Source organism: Episyrphus balteatus, chromosome 2, assembly GCF_945859705.1.
Source record: "Episyrphus balteatus chromosome 2, idEpiBalt1.1, whole genome shotgun sequence".
NCBI lineage: Eukaryota > Metazoa > Arthropoda > Insecta > Diptera > Syrphidae > Episyrphus > Episyrphus balteatus.
Window position 1 is genome coordinate 76,663,551 of NC_079135.1, and position 15,870 is coordinate 76,679,420.

General features: G+C 28.2%; 2 protein-coding genes across 17 annotated transcripts in view; one reads left to right on the top strand and one right to left on the bottom strand.

Moving 5' to 3' along the window:
* Window positions 1–119: 119 nt before the first annotated feature.
* Window positions 120–3,717, top strand: LOC129909533 (uncharacterized). The gene is made up of 4 exons (XM_055986606.1): window positions 120–136; window positions 1,358–1,983; window positions 2,053–2,449; window positions 2,517–3,717. Exons 1-4 carry the CDS (start codon window positions 120–122, stop codon window positions 3,694–3,696), a joined length of 2,220 nt encoding a protein of 739 aa, XP_055842581.1. The 3' UTR covers window positions 3,697–3,717.
* A 7,491-nt stretch (window positions 3,718–11,208) lies between these two features.
* Window positions 11,209–15,870, bottom strand: part of LOC129909023 (cAMP-specific 3',5'-cyclic phosphodiesterase) — a 308,658-nt gene continuing 303,996 nt past the window's right edge. For all 16 annotated transcript variants that reach the window (XM_055985942.1, XM_055985944.1, XM_055985943.1 and 13 more), the window contains 3 exons: window positions 12,762–12,924; window positions 12,337–12,696; window positions 11,209–11,635 (listed from right to left, as the gene is read on the bottom strand). In XM_055985942.1, the coding sequence (XP_055841917.1) occupies window positions 11,513–11,635; window positions 12,337–12,696; window positions 12,762–12,924 (646 nt within the window). In that variant the 3' untranslated portion in view covers window positions 11,209–11,512. The remainder of the gene's footprint in view (window positions 11,636–12,336; window positions 12,697–12,761; window positions 12,925–15,870) is intronic.

Sequence of the window (15,870 nt, forward strand, 5' to 3'; positions counted from 1 at the left end):
AAATTTTTATAAATAACTTTTTATTATTATCTTATTTATAGTTTAACTTATGTGAAAACATCAAATGTTGATTACATTATAGACAAATAAAAGTTAAAAAACATATCTTAATACTTTTTATGGAATTTTGGTTAGGGTAAGTATGCTTCCAATAGACTTTATATTATGCAGACTTAAATGATATGAGATATTTATAAAAAATATTTATTCCAGCTGAAAAAAAAACGAATGTGTTGAAATTTACTTAGAAAATTCATGACTTGGGTAGTTAATCTGATAAGACTTTAAATGGAATATTTTTTGAAGAGCTATGATTTCTGCATTTATTATTGCAATTTAAAATTTTTAAAATGAATTTTTTGACAAGGGGTTAACCTTGATTTTTTATTCGAAAATAAAAAAAAAAACGAAAATTGTATTTTTTTACCAAATGCATAGGCCTGCTTACAATAAACGCATGTCTTTAAACCAAACCCTGTTTCGAGACTTTGGTCCGAAGATATTTGCTTCCGAATTTAGGGAAAAAAATATTTCGAATGCAAATAACTTAGCAACCAGATCTCATAGAAAATTTTAGGTTTCAGTTATGATTAGATCACAAAAAGACCTTTCTTTTGATGTTGTAATGGATGAATTTGGAGGAAATTTTTAAAAATGCATTTATATTTCGAAAGGCGTTAACCTTGATTTTTTCGAAATTAAAAAAAAAAAAAAAAAAAACGAAAAAAATGTTGAGGAAAGCAAATAATTTCGGTTACAAATAAATCAGACCTCAAAGAAATTTTTAGGTATCAGTTATGATAAGATCACAAAAAGACCTTTCTTTTGATGTGGCACTTGACGAATTGGAGGAAATTTTTTAAAATGCACTTTGTTCGGCAAGGGGACCTTGATTTTTTTTCCAAAATCCAAAAAAAAGTTTTTTTTTTATTTTTTTTACTGCTTACAAATAAAAGCATATCTTTAAACCTAAACCTGTTTCGAGACTTTGGTCTGAAGATATTTGCTTCCGAATTTAGGGAAAAAATATTTCGAATGCAAATAACTCAGCAACCAGACCTCAAAGCAACTTTTAGGTTTCAGTTATGATTAGATCCCAAAAAGACCTTTCTTTTGATGTCGCATTTGATGAATTTGTAGGAATTTTTTTTTAAATGCACTTTTTTCAGCAAGGGGTTAACCTTTCGAAAATCCAAAAAAAAATTTATATTTTTTACCAAATGCATAGGTCTGCTCACAATGAACGCATATCTTTAAACCAAACCATGTTTCGAGACTTTGGTCCGCAGATATTTGCTTTCGAATTTAGGGAAAAAAATATTTCGAATGCAAATAACTCAGCAACCAGACCTCAAAGAAACTTTTATACGACCGAAACAACAACACCACTTACGAAATCATCGTTTACACTAGACGATTTGCGTGGGCTTGACGAATTATCAATTCGCGTTATCGTCCACGGATTTGGATCAGCATGTCCTCATGTTTGGATCTACGAAATGAAAACAGCCCTAATGGCTGTTGAAGACTGCATTGTAATATGTGTTGACTGGGCTAGCGGCTCAACATTTCCGAATTACGTTAAAGCAGCTGCAAATACTCGACTTGTGGGCAAGCAAGTTGCCATGCTTATAAATAACCTTAAGGAGTATAATGGCTTGGACCTGGCCAAGACTCATTTAATTGGATTCAGCTTAGGTGCTCATGTCTCTGGATTTGCTGGAGCTGAGTTGCCTGGACTGAGTCGTATAACTGGATTGGATCCAGCTGGACCGCTTTTTGAAGCTCAACATCCAAAAGTGAGGTTGGATAGCACTGATGCAACCTTTGTCGATGTCATTCATTCAAATGGAGAGAATCTGATACTAGGTGGACTTGGATCTTGGCAGCCTATGGGTGATGTAGACTTTTATCCGAATGGAGGAAGAGTCCAAAACGGGTGCTCAAACTTATTTGTTGGAGCTGTGACCGATTTTATTTGGTGTAAGTATTTTTGATATCAAAAAAGTTAACGAATTATTTAACAGTTTATAAAAATTCATCTAATTTTAGCTCAAAATGTGGAAGATGAAGAAGGTCGTTCGCTTTGTAATCATCGAAGAGCTTACAAGTTTTTTATTGATTCTGTAGCACCAAGATGTCAATTTCCAGCATTTCCATGTAACAGCTATGACAATTTTCTAAGTGGAAATTGCTTCCCTTGTTCGAAATACGAAACGAATGCTACAAGTAATGGGGCAAAATGTGGCAATATGGGTTACTATGCCGATCGATCTACTGGACGTGGACAATTATACTTGGTTACTCGTGAAGAAGAGCCATTTTGTGCCCACCAATTTCAGATTCAAATTTTCAACTCATTTAACGACCTGCCTTTGAGAACAATTGGCCGCATAGAAGCTACTTTGGAGGGTGAGGGGGGTCTTAACGAGACTTTCCGTATATCAGAGTAAGCTTGATAAGTTTTTGAAAAATCGTGCAAGACCTAATACCTATTGGTTTTGTTTAATTTTCAGAAAAGAAGATACCGAATTTTTCGCAGGAGATATTGTTTCGAAAATAATAGTTCCTCATCCGGCTTTAGGCTTTCCAACAAGTCTCAGTCTTCAATACAAGTCGTACAGTGGTTGGTTATCCAAAGGATTACCACATTGGGATATTGACAAAATCGTTTTGACTGATAGTTTTGGAAGAAGTCATTCCTATTGCAAGCCTCAAGTTAAATTGACTTCAGGAACTCCAGTTCACTTTAAACTTGTTCCGGGAAATTGTAAAATTCCCAACGAAGAAGATTACGGCACATATATAACCGAAGATACAACAGAAAAGGTTTCAACTGAAGGACCTCATGATGGTGATGCTGTGGAAGCAATTAAGAGAAGGAAAGATGAGGTAATTCTCAAGGCTCTAACAGAAATAAATAGAACCGAAAAACTTAACGAAACAACAGAAGGTCCATGGCATTCAATATTTGAAGGAAATTCCTTAGATAAAGAAGCTACAGAAACAAGTCGAAGTTTGTCAGAAATTTTCGAGCCAATATTGAAGGATCCACGATCAGTTGTAAGTAGTGGCAGGAAAATGCAATCGGATGATGTTCCAGATGAAATTGTTGAACCACTTCTTCGGTCAACTACACCACGTCAACGGATTAAGACATCAACTGATGGTTCTAGATCGCATAAGGACCTGGTTGTAAATACCCCGGAAACCTTGACTGTACAACTTTTACCTTTCAAACTAAGTGAATTGCTTGAACGCGCAGAAAGATATGCAAGGGAAACACTTCTTCCACTTATATCGATTCAGGCACCAAAATTCTTTAATCTGGGCTTTAAAGAAGAGGAAGGAAGAGACGAACGTAAGCCAAGATATATTCCTCGAATTGAAGAAGAGAAATTCCGTCGTGAACTAAACACAACCCACGCAGTAAGAAAACAAAGTAGTCAAGTTTATAATCTAGTACCTGCTGAAACAGAAACTCATCGAAACATTTTTGACTTTATGCGTCCAATGCAGAACAAAGAATCAACGCAATCTTCCAATGAGGTATCATATTATGCCAATGACTTGACAGAATCAAGGGCTTTGAAGCCCCTCGATGAAGTTCGTGAGCTTGTGCATATAGATCTTCCAACATATAGACCTACAGTGAGAAAAACTTCCGATCGAAGAAGAAGCTTGCAAAGAAACTAGTATTTTTGATATACTATTATGGTAGATATTTTATTTATCAAACTTAAGAAGTTTTATTTCTTCATTTTGATTTTTGTCGAACAAAAAAAAAAAAAAAAGAAAATGTTTTTCTAGTCTAGCAACAAGAGGAATGACGATGTTGCACTGATTTGTCTGTCCAAATTCTATTGAAAATAATGTATGGTCGTTATTAGTTAAGTGTTTAACTTAAAAATCGAAATTTTTATAAATAACTTTTTATTATTATCTTATTTATAGTTTAACTTATGTGAAAACATCAAATGTTGATTACATTATAGACAAATAAAAGTTAAAAAACATATCTTAATACTTTTTATGGAATTTTGGTTAGGGTAAGTATGCTTCCAATAGACTTTATATTATGCAGACTTAAATGATATGAGATATTTATAAAAAATATTTATTCCAGCTGAAAAAAAAACGAATGTGTTGAAATTTACTTAGAAAATTCATGACTTGGGTAGTTAATCTGATAAGACTTTAAATGGAATATTTTTTGAAGAGCTATGATTTCTGCATTTATTATTGCAATTTAAAATTTTTAAAATGAATTTTTTGACAAGGGGTTAACCTTGATTTTTTATTCGAAAATAAAAAAAAAAACGAAAATTGTATTTTTTTTACCAAATGCATAGGCCTGCTTACAATAAACGCATGTCTTTAAACCAAACCCTGTTTCGAGACTTTGGTCCGAAGATATTTGCTTCCGAATTTAGGGAAAAAATTATTTCGAATGCAAATAACTTAGCAACCAGATCTCATAGAAAATTTTAGGTTTCAGTTATGATTAGATCACAAAAAGACCTTTCTTTTGATGTTGTAATGGATGAATTTGGAGGAAATTTTTAAAAATGCATTTATATTTCGAAAGGCGTTAACCTTGATTTTTTCGAAATTAAAAAAAAAAAAAAAAAACGAAAAAAATGTTGAGGAAAGCAAATAATTTCGGTTACAAATAAATCAGACCTCAAAGAAATTTTTAGGTATCAGTTATGATAAGATCACAAAAAGACCTTTCTTTTGATGTGGCACTTGACGAATTGGAGGAAATTTTTTAAAATGCACTTTGTTCGGCAAGGGGACCTTGATTTTTTTTCCAAAATCCAAAAAAAAGTTTTTTTTTATTTTTTTTACTGCTTACAAATAAAAGCATATCTTTAAACCTAAACCTGTTTCGAGACTTTGGTCTGAAGATATTTGCTTCCGAATTTAGGGAAAAAATATTTCGAATGCAAATAACTCAGCAACCAGACCTCAAAGCAACTTTTAGGTTTCAGTTATGATTAGATCCCAAAAAGACCTTTCTTTTGATGTCGCATTTGATGAATTTGTAGGAATTTTTTTTTAAATGCACTTTTTTCAGCAAGGGGTTAACCTTTCGAAAATCCAAAAAAAAATTTATATTTTTTACCAAATGCATAGGTCTGCTCACAATGAACGCATATCTTTAAACCAAACCATGTTTCGAGACTTTGGTCCGCAGATATTTGCTTTCGAATTTAGGGAAAAAAATATTTCGAATGCAAATAACTCAGCAACCAGACCTCAAAGAAACTTTTATGTTTCAGTTATGATTAGATCTCAAAAATACCTTTCTTTTGATGTCGCACTTGATGAATTTGAAGGAAATTTTTTAAAATGCACATTTTTCGGCAAGGGGGTTAACCTTGATTTTTTTTTCGAAAATCAAAAAAAAAAAAAAATTATATTTTTTACCAAATGCATAGTCCTGCTTACTTTTATCTTTAAACCAAACCCTGTTTCGAGACTTTGGTCCGCAGATATTTGCTTTCGAATTTAGGGAAAAAAATATTTCGAATGCAAATAACTCAGCAACCAGACCTCAAAGAAACTTTTATGTTTCAGTTATGATTAGATCTCAAAAATACCTTTCTTTTGATGTCGCACTTGATGATTTTGAAGGAAATTTTTTAAAATGCACATTTTTCGGCAAGGGGTTAACCTTGATTTTTTTTTTCGAAAATCAAAAAAAAAAAAAAATTATATTTTTTACCAAATGCATAGTCCTGCTTACTTTTATCTTTAAACCAAACCCTGTTTCGAGACTTTGGTCCGCAGATATTTGCTTTCGAATTTAGGGAAAAAAATATTTCGAATGCAAATAACTCAGCAACCAGACCTCAAAGAAACTTTTATGTTTCAGTAATGATTGGATCTCAAAAAGACCTTTCTTTTGATGTCGCACTTGATGAATTTTGAGGATTTTTTTAAATGCACTTTTTTCGGCAAGGGGTCAACCTTGATTTTTTTTTTGAAAATAAAAAACATAAATTGCACGACTGGGGTCGCACGTACTTGCTCTTATGGTAAAAGTTACTCTAATGTTAAAGTTTTTCATTGAACAAAATAAGAGAAAATTTAAAATTTGATATTTTCACGGAATTTCGTTAGTAGTGCAAAAAAAATAAAATCTGTTTTTATAAATAATTAAATACCGTTTTAAGGGGGGAAATCCCTCTGGAATTTTTTATTTTTGCATTATTTTTTTTTGCGTAATAAATTTATTTATTTATCAGCCTTAAATGAAGCCTCAAAAGTGCCTAGATAGTCCCGAAACCAATGCGCTCCGAACCTACCATAGTAAGAAAACTTTAAACGCATTTTTTTCGAAACTAGTTTTTTTCCGCGCCGTGCACTGTAACTCAAAAACTAATGAAGCTATCGACTTGAAATTTGAAGCAAATTACTCCTTAACTTATTGGCCACAACATGAACCTAAAAGTTGAATAAAATTTGTACATAGGTAAATATTTTTTTTTAACTACTTCTTTGTAAATAAAAACATGGTTTTTTTCGTTTTTTTGATTTCTAATTTTTATTTTTCATTTAAAAAAAATAAATTTAGGTTCATGCAATGCGTACTAATATCATCTAACGGAAAAAAAATTTCCTTTTTGATTTAAGATGATTTCCTTGACCTGTGCATTGCACGGCGTAAACTAGAGGCGTCAACTTTGAAAGGCTCCAGAGGCGCCATTTTGTTATTTTTTCATTTCAAAAAAAAATTTTCAATACTTAATAATGTCAGTAATATCTTGTCTTTTTCCAAATTTCAATAAGTGCTTTCAGTTTTTCATAAAAAAATATTCAAAAAGGTGTCGTCCAGAGGGATTTCCCCCCTTAAATGATCTTTTACAAAAAACTAAGTATGCCATTTTATTTCTAGTATAAAAAGAAATTTTTAGAAAAAAATTTTCTAAAATCGTTACAGCAGTTTTAAAAAAAAATAATTTTTTATATATAAAAATTTTCTAACATTTTTCAAAAAAAAAAGTTGATATGCAATTTTGAATAAATAATTAATTTACACATAAACACAAATTTTCAAAATTTTTCACCAACTCGTTTCCAAAAATTGATTTTTCAAAAAAAAAAAATTTTGAAATATTTTTTAAAAATCTACAAATGTGTCTTTTGAAAAATTAAAAATTTTTTTAAATAATGATTGTTTAAAAGTTTATGTATTAAAAATTTGGTCGAAATCAGTTTTGTCGTTTATGAGAAATTCATAAATCAAAAAAACCGTTCTATGGCAGGTACCGTTAATAACGGTACAAAAAAATATTTTTTTTATTATCAAAGGAGGCTCTTATCTGTAACAGTAAGCAAAAAAATTTCAATCAAAATCGTTAGAGCCGTTTTTGAAATAAATCAACTTTTCTGTTTCCGTTATATGACAGGTACCGTTAGTTTTGGTCCTAAAAAAAAAACTTCAATTTGTCCTCTAGGGAATCACCCAAAAGTGTTAACTACCAAGTTTGAAGAAAATCACTTCAGTAGCTTAGGCTGTAGCTCGAGGTTCTTACAGACAGACAGACAGAATTGCCGGACCCACTTTTTTGGCATTCTCCATCATCGTAATGTCATGTAAAATTGTTATCTCGAGTTCGATTTTTTTACGAATCCTAAACTTGCCCTAAAGTACCTATATCGCAAGTAAAAATTTTATGTAGTCTTGACCCGACAGCTAAGCATACGTCGATCTTTTGGACCGTCTAATTTAGTTTGTTTTCAAAACTAAAATTTATGTTCTCCATGTTTTTTTCATCTTTTTAACCTTATTTTAGAGTGTATCTATTCAAGTAACGCGCAGTGTAAGCCTACTTTGTTTGATTTCGGATTCTATACAAATATTAATAGCCTTCACCCCATAAACAGAACGTCAATAAAAAAATAAATCAATAGTATTTCAATTAAAATAAAACACATTTCCTTGTTTATAATTTAGATTTATTTAAAATTAATATGTTTCCGTTTGTTTTTGTTGTTGTTGTTTTCATTTTTTTTTTCAGATTTTATATTTTATTTGTATAATTTATTACACATATTGAAAATAAATACAACACACACGTCACGCCAGCGTCACGTGCTATGCCAATTATTTATAATAATAATAATTATACTTATGATTTTCCTTCATTTTTTTTTTGTTTTTATTTTTTTACATTTCTATAAACTAAAATTGTTTAGTGATTTTTTTTAAAATTAGATTTCTAGTACAATATTTCATATTATTTTTTTTTTAAATTTATTACATTTAATAATAGTATGTATGTATGTACTTGTTTCCTATGTGTATATCTGAATTGTATGTATTTATTTTTTTTTCACTTATTATTTTTTTTTTTAATGTCCAATAAAGTTTACAGCTACATTGACAGTGTATCTATATCTGTAAAATTTTTGGTTCGCTCATTCGAGAAACAGAAAAATAAAAATACTTAATAATTTGGGTTACATTTAGATTTTTTAGCCAACCTCTATAGTTTCATAAAACTTTTTTTTGTTTTTTTTTGTTCAGTAAAAGACATTTATTTGTTTGTATTTATTTTTGTTTATAAACATAAATGTCAATTTTAATATTTTATATATTTTTTTAAATGTACCTAATTTTTATATTTTCAGAAATATTTACAAGCTAAAAGATGTCTGTCTGTTTTTTTTTTTTTTTTTTATCTGTCTGTCTGTCTATTTCTATTGCTCTTTGAGTTTTAATTAAATTATGATTTTTTTTTGTTTTTTTCTGTTAAAATTTTTTCTATCGAAGTTCTATCATAATAATAATTATTATTTTTTTTTGATATCAGAAATACTTAGTAAGATCACTAATAAAATGAGAACAAAAAATAAAAGATTCACGTTTAGATATTGGCAAAAAGAGGCAATAAGATTATTCAGTTGCATATAATGTATGAATATGACTATTATATTATAGTTACATAACATTGATTTTTAATTTTTTTTTATTTTATATTTTTTTTTTGTTTTCAATCTAAATTACACGAGTTTAATGTTTACGATATATGTATGTGGGGGAATTTAATATTATATTCAACTTTTTTGTTTGTTTTGTTTTTGCTTCTATTTGATTGGGGGGGGGTCTTTTATATTGGTAGTAAATTTATTATAATCAAATAAAATATAAATTAAATGCTTTGGCATTTACAAAATAAAAATAAAAATCCAAAAAAATTAGCAAACTTATGGTAAATCAGTTTTGCCTTCTATAGAATTTTTTTTTTAAACGTATTATCTTTATTTTTTTTTTCTTTTAAATTAAAATTTAATTTAAATCTTAAAACTTATGATTTGACACCACAAAAAATGGTAGCAAACAGCATTCTCATTTGTCGGTAACAATTCCAGACTTTTCAGGGCATGCGGCTGTTTCAGGGAGAACAAATAATTTTTCATGATTTTTTTTTTTTGTTTTTGTTTAATATTTTGTAACAATTTGTCTATCAATGGTTTTTTTTTTGTTGTTATATGTATATATATGTATATTCTAATGCATATTGCAATGTTTTTTTTTTTTTTATTTATCATATAATGTACTACATAAATAGCAAAAGGAGGGATCCTGCCCTTATAATAAAATATAGAATAAATAAATAAAATAATTTTGTTTATATTTATGTTATATATTTGTTTTTTGTTTTGTATTATATTTTATTACTATTATTTTTTTTTTACCAAATATGTATGCGTTTATTTTAAATGAACTGAAATAATGTAGAATTTCACTCTTTCTCTTTATTTACATTTGTTTTTTTTTTTTTTTTTTATTTTATAAAGATTTTATTTTTTTTGATTTTTTTTTACATAATTCAAAAAAGAAATTGGATCTTTTCCTTCTGATTGATGAATTTTATTTTAATAAAAATTAGAAAAAGAAAAAATTATTAAATGGTATTAATTTTTGTCTTGTTATGAAAAGCAGCTAAGCATTTATGTAGAATAATTCATAAAAGGTCACTGTTTGATTAGTAAAAGGAAAATATCCAATAACTCTCTCCAAATAAATATTTGTAGATATTATTTTCTTTTTTTTTAATATAATTTTCATCTTAATTTTATTAAAATTAAGATTTTTAAGGACTATTAGTTTTTTTTTTTTATAAAAAATCTTAAAACATGTTAGATCACAACATTCTTTTTATTTTCGAAGACTTTAATATATTTTATAATTTTTTGTTTCATTTTTTTTATATATTTGCTTATATGAAGGAAGAAGAGAAGGAGAATAGATGCAGCGAGCATTGCTTAGAGTTTTACAAACTAAAGTTATTTGTTATGTATGTATTTTTATATATATATATATATATTTAACATTTAATTTTTTTGTTTTGTTTCAAATTCGAGTCCAACAATAATTTTGTATTTATTGTGCTTTTCCGTCATAAATCAATAATATGTTTATGTAATGTTATTTGTTTTGTTGACGTGTGGGCTTCTATAACACAAATAATTTTGTATTTTTTTTTTTAAAGTTACAACATTTTAATTAAATTTAAATAACATTTGAAATGACTAGCTACCGTTTGTTTTTTTTGTTTAATTTTATTTTCAGTTTTATATAACACCAGTACAGTACCTATGTAGTATATTTTTTGTATTTTTTTTTTTTGTTTATTATTACTTTGGTTTTTAGAACTTTCATCAAATTCACACTTTGGTTAGTTTTTTTTTTTGTGTTTCTTCAAATACGTATAAATATTTGTTTTTAATAATTGCTATAAAAAAAAAAACAAACAAAAAATTAAATTGTAACTTGTTTTATGGGAAGGGAGCGCAAATTCAAAACTCTGGATTTTTTGTGTTATTGTTTTGATTTTTTTGTTGTTGTTGTTTATTTTGGTTAATATAAATTTAATTAAATTCTTGTAAATCGGTTTACATATAATTTATTTTGTTTTATCTTTTTATAATGTGTGTATTTTTTTTGTAAGTTGTTGTTTAACATTGAAAAAATTTATTTTTTAGCAAATTTGCCTTTGAACTTAAATAAATAATAATCGAAAAAAATATTTCAAACCTAATACAAGAAGACAAAAATTATTAGCAACTTATAAATCCAACTATAATGTAGATAATATATGAATATTAATTATTAAGTAAAAATATTAATAATTTCTTTTTTTGTTTGTTTTTAATTTATATTATATCCTGTAAGAATTTGTTGTTTGCCTGTTTCGACGACATATTTGTCAGTTTAAGGATTTTTGTATATCTATTATGTTTTTTTTTTTTTTTGTTAAATGTTGTCTAGTATCATTTTATTATTTTATATATATTTGTGGGTTTTGCGCTATTCTTTTTTGTTTATACTTTTTTTTGTTGTTTTGATTTTTTTTTTTTGGTTTATTTTTTTGTTGAAGTTTTTTTTTTGTTTATAGATATTTTTTTTTACACAATAAAAAGTGACATACTAACGTATAAGTAAAAAATTTTGCGCCTTTTCAGTAATTTTTTTACAAAGTCCTGCGACTCTCCGTCACATTCCAATGTGTTGGGATTGATTTTGACTCCCCGACGGTTTTATTTCAATTCCGCCTTCACTTTCATCACCTTCTTCAAGTTCGGCTAAATTTTCTTGATCAGATTCTTCTAGAGTTACCTATAATGAAAATAATGGAAAACAGAATATGATGAGTGAAAAATATTTAAATGCAATTCGTGTGTTGAAAATTAATCTAATATTTACTATAGCAATGTTCAAATTAATTAAAAAAAAAAAGTTTGTGAAGAAAATTGGGATATACTCGTATTAATAAACAGTTTATCTTCTCATAGCAGTGAATAAACTCCTTAGGGGGCATTTAAAGAAAGCTATTACTTATTAAAATACGTCATTTAAAATGTTTACTTCCGTTTTTAAGACAATGAAGCAAGCAATATAAATCAATCAAAATTTCTTCATGAAAAACTTCCAACTTGCATGGAATGATTCACTCTCTCCTGTTTTATCAACTCAATAAGGAATTATCTAATGCATGCTTATAGAAGAGAAGAAATTTTCATATATTTAAAGGCTAACTGTTTTTAGTAAAGAATCAGATATAAAATTATTTCTAGTTTTTCAATAGATATAAATGTTACACATACGCCACAGTGACCATTTTATTTTTAACACAAAAATTTGATAAAACAATTTAATTCGCTATTTTTTTTTTTTTTTTTTACAAAGCAAAAATCTGTTCGAATATGATAACTTCGTCATATACTTTTTGAAGGTTTCTTTTACTTGAGTTTTTGTTGTTAATATTCTTAATAATACCAACTATAAATTAATTAAAAATATGAAGAATAAACACTTACTTGAAAACGAATTTTATCGTCACCTTCATCAAGTGAAGGTGGTGGCGATGGCGGAATTGCACTTTGATAATAGTCTCTGTTCTCTTCAAGAGTATCTAAGATATCCTGTGCGTCTGGATGAACCAAATCAGCCCATGTCTCCCACAATGGATGAACAATATAATCAATAAATCCGACTTGTGATTTTTCTATTGTAGCATTATGTCGATCGCACATTGGACTTATGTCCATTCCATTTTCTCGTTCTTTGTCACCTTGCAAAAAGAATTCTTCCATTAATAGCTCCACCCAGCGTTTGTAGAGTCCAAGCGGTTTTGTCGGATTGCTTAAATCGGCGCAATGCACCAGATTTTCCAAGACCTTTTTTTAAAAAAACATAAATCGTAGTTATTTATAGAATAATTAAATTTGAATAAAACTTTTACCTGAATACGGTCAGTGTAGTTGTCCAGGAGTAGAACACCTGAACCGGCTACTTTTTTAGTTTCAACCATTGTCTTAAGGTCAGCCAAAAGACTCATATGTTTAGACATATCCGTTGATAAGACAATGTCAATAACCATTTTTCTTAATGTTTGACGTTGTTTCCTAGAAAAGAAAAAAAAAAAAAAAATGTTTTGTTTAAATGAAAATTTTAACCACAATAAATTTATCATAATAGAAATTTTTCTGAAATATTTTCAAACAAATTTTCAAAAAATATTTCTTACAACTGAGCAATACTTCAGAAATATTAAAATTTCGGAATCTTTTTCGAAAAATTTCTGAAATGTTTCTGACATATTTTACTTTTATAATATTATTTTGATAAAATGAATATTTCCGAAAATGGTCAGTTAAAGTTCATTTGAAACAAATTTGTTTAATTAATGTTTAAATGAGTCGTATTTTCTATAAAATAAGTCATAGACTATACATTTTCATAGAAGAGTTTAATTAGGTAGCAAAATTAATGTAATGAGAATATTTAAACAATAACATCGAACCTAATGTAAGGTCTTATAGTCAAAATTGTAAAAAATTCGACGAATATTAAAACAAAAATATTTAATGCACACATTTCTCAAGTAGCACACTGGTACCTATATAAATTGGTGTAAATTCGTTAATTTTGGTGTAAAATTGAGGAAATGGAAAAAATATGGTGTATTTCTCAAAACTATTGGTATACAAATTATACCACTGTTTTTTCTTTAAAAAAAATTCAAAATTTTTTTAAGATTCCGTGCAAAAAATACACCGATATTCAGTTGTTTTTATAATATACCGTTAATGGTGCATAAAATTATTCGATTCTGAAATTAACCAAAACGGTATACAGTGCGATTCACATGGTTAGACGCACCAATTTCCATTTACATAAATTTCATTTTTTTGTTGGTGTGTATAAGAATAACCAAAAAAATTGTGTTCATTAGAATGGTCCTTAATAGAAAAACAAAAAGATAACGGAAAGAACATCAACTTTTCGGCAAATTATTTTGAGTGCCGGACATCCTTTATTAAAATAAAACTTAAAAGTAGTCTTTAAAAAAACCTGTTTGAAAAGAACAGCGGTTTGAAACGAAAACGAAATCGAATGTAGTATTAAATGGCTCCCAAAAACATTACTCCTCCTTCTATTGAATAGTGGAGTGTCAAAAACTTTTCCTCCTTATGAAAATCGTGAAAGTAGTAGTAATACCCATGAGAAAAATTCAAATTAAACTTTTTTTCATTAGAAAAACACACATTTGGCCAGTTTAGAAAACTTCAAAAAATTGTTTCATACGTTATGTGAAGACGTGCGATCTCCAATCGCTGTTCCTTTCAAATAACGTTTTTTAAGAGACTACTTTTAAGTTTTATTTTAATAAAGGATGTCCGGCACTCAAAATAATTTGCCGAAAAGTTGATGTTCTTTCCGTTATCCCAGCATTTTCTTTAATTTTGCTCGTGGATAGGGCTGAATTCGAAGCTTTTCTTGTAATTTTTCTTTTTTCCTGAAGTGTTAAAGCTTCTATTGTTCCTCCCTTGAAGTTTTTTACTGTAGGAGGCACTGTCTAAAAAATAATTCCTCTCGAAATGCTCACTTCATCCTATTTTTTGGCAATGGTGCTTATGGAAACACCTTTGGAATCCAAGGCATCATTTTTCCCTTTTTATTTCGCGCTCAGAACTTTTTTTTACAGATTTTGAATGAAAATCACTAAAAAATTACTCCTTGATGCTTAATCTTCCAAATTTAATCAAATCAGCGCAATAGATCTCGCCAAACTAACTAATTTAAGGTGTGCGTCTAATCATGTGAACCAAAAAAAGTGCCCTTTTTTCTTGCATCAGAGACAAGAAGGATTAAAAAGTACCGTTAACTTCCACTCACCCACTATTTCTTTTTGTTTTTCTATTAAGGACCATTCTAATGAACACAATTTTTTTGGTTATTCTTAAACACACCTACAAAAAAATGAAATTTATGTAAACGGAAATTGGTGCGTCTAACCATGTGAATCGCACTGTATTTTGTACACTCTCTTTGGTGTAGGAAGTCTGTGGACATAAAATTCACCAGAATGCATAAGTGGGAGACGACATATTTTTCAATGGCCGCCATTTAAAAAAAGAAGACAGCCATTAATTATTTTACTATAATAGTATATTTTTCGATCTAATTATCCCGCATTCTAGGATTTTTTCGATTCGGTATATTATATTATAAAAGAACTCTTCTAAAAAAATGTAAAAACAACAAAAAAATTATAATTTTTGAAAAACTGATTTTTAAAATCGAAAACAAAAATCATTAATTCACTGACATTTTTGAGGCCTTCGATTTTTAGAGGGGGTAGTATCTAAAATTAGTAGACAGAATGTGTTTCGTTTTTAAATTTGGCAAACAAATTCATATATTTACCCATTAGTTTCTTATGGCAATATTATGAAAGTGAATAAAAATTCATTTTCATTTATTTCATAAGAAATGGTGTGAAATAGAATTCATCAAACTGTTTGAGGTAAAAAAAAACTTTGGCTCAAATTTTAAATCAGAATAATTTAAATGGTGTATTTTATCCATAGATTTATTGTGTATTTTTCAATTCAAAAGGGATAATTTTCACCAAAAACCAGATCATTTAATATACCACTAGCGCCATTTATACACCAAAAATCGGTATATTTTTTTAACCACCGGAGTTTATTATATACGAGAAAATGGTGTATTTTTATATTCAAAATGTATATCACGAAAGTGCAAAAAATACACCAAATATTTTGGTGTATTTTAGACTTTTGTGCTACTTGAGTTTGCATTGATTTTTTTTTTTCAATGCAGAAAATTTTTTATTTGCAAAACAATTTTTTTCTAATGCAAACTATTTTTATTTGCAATAATAATCTTTTTTATCAAAAAACAAAACCGACTTTTATGGATCAAAACTGGGTTTTATGGTTTTTCTAATAATTCCTATGACATTAACTGAACGAAATTGAAATGGGACCACATTGCAGCCACCAGCTTTCCAATACAAAAAGAATTATAAAAATTGGACCACT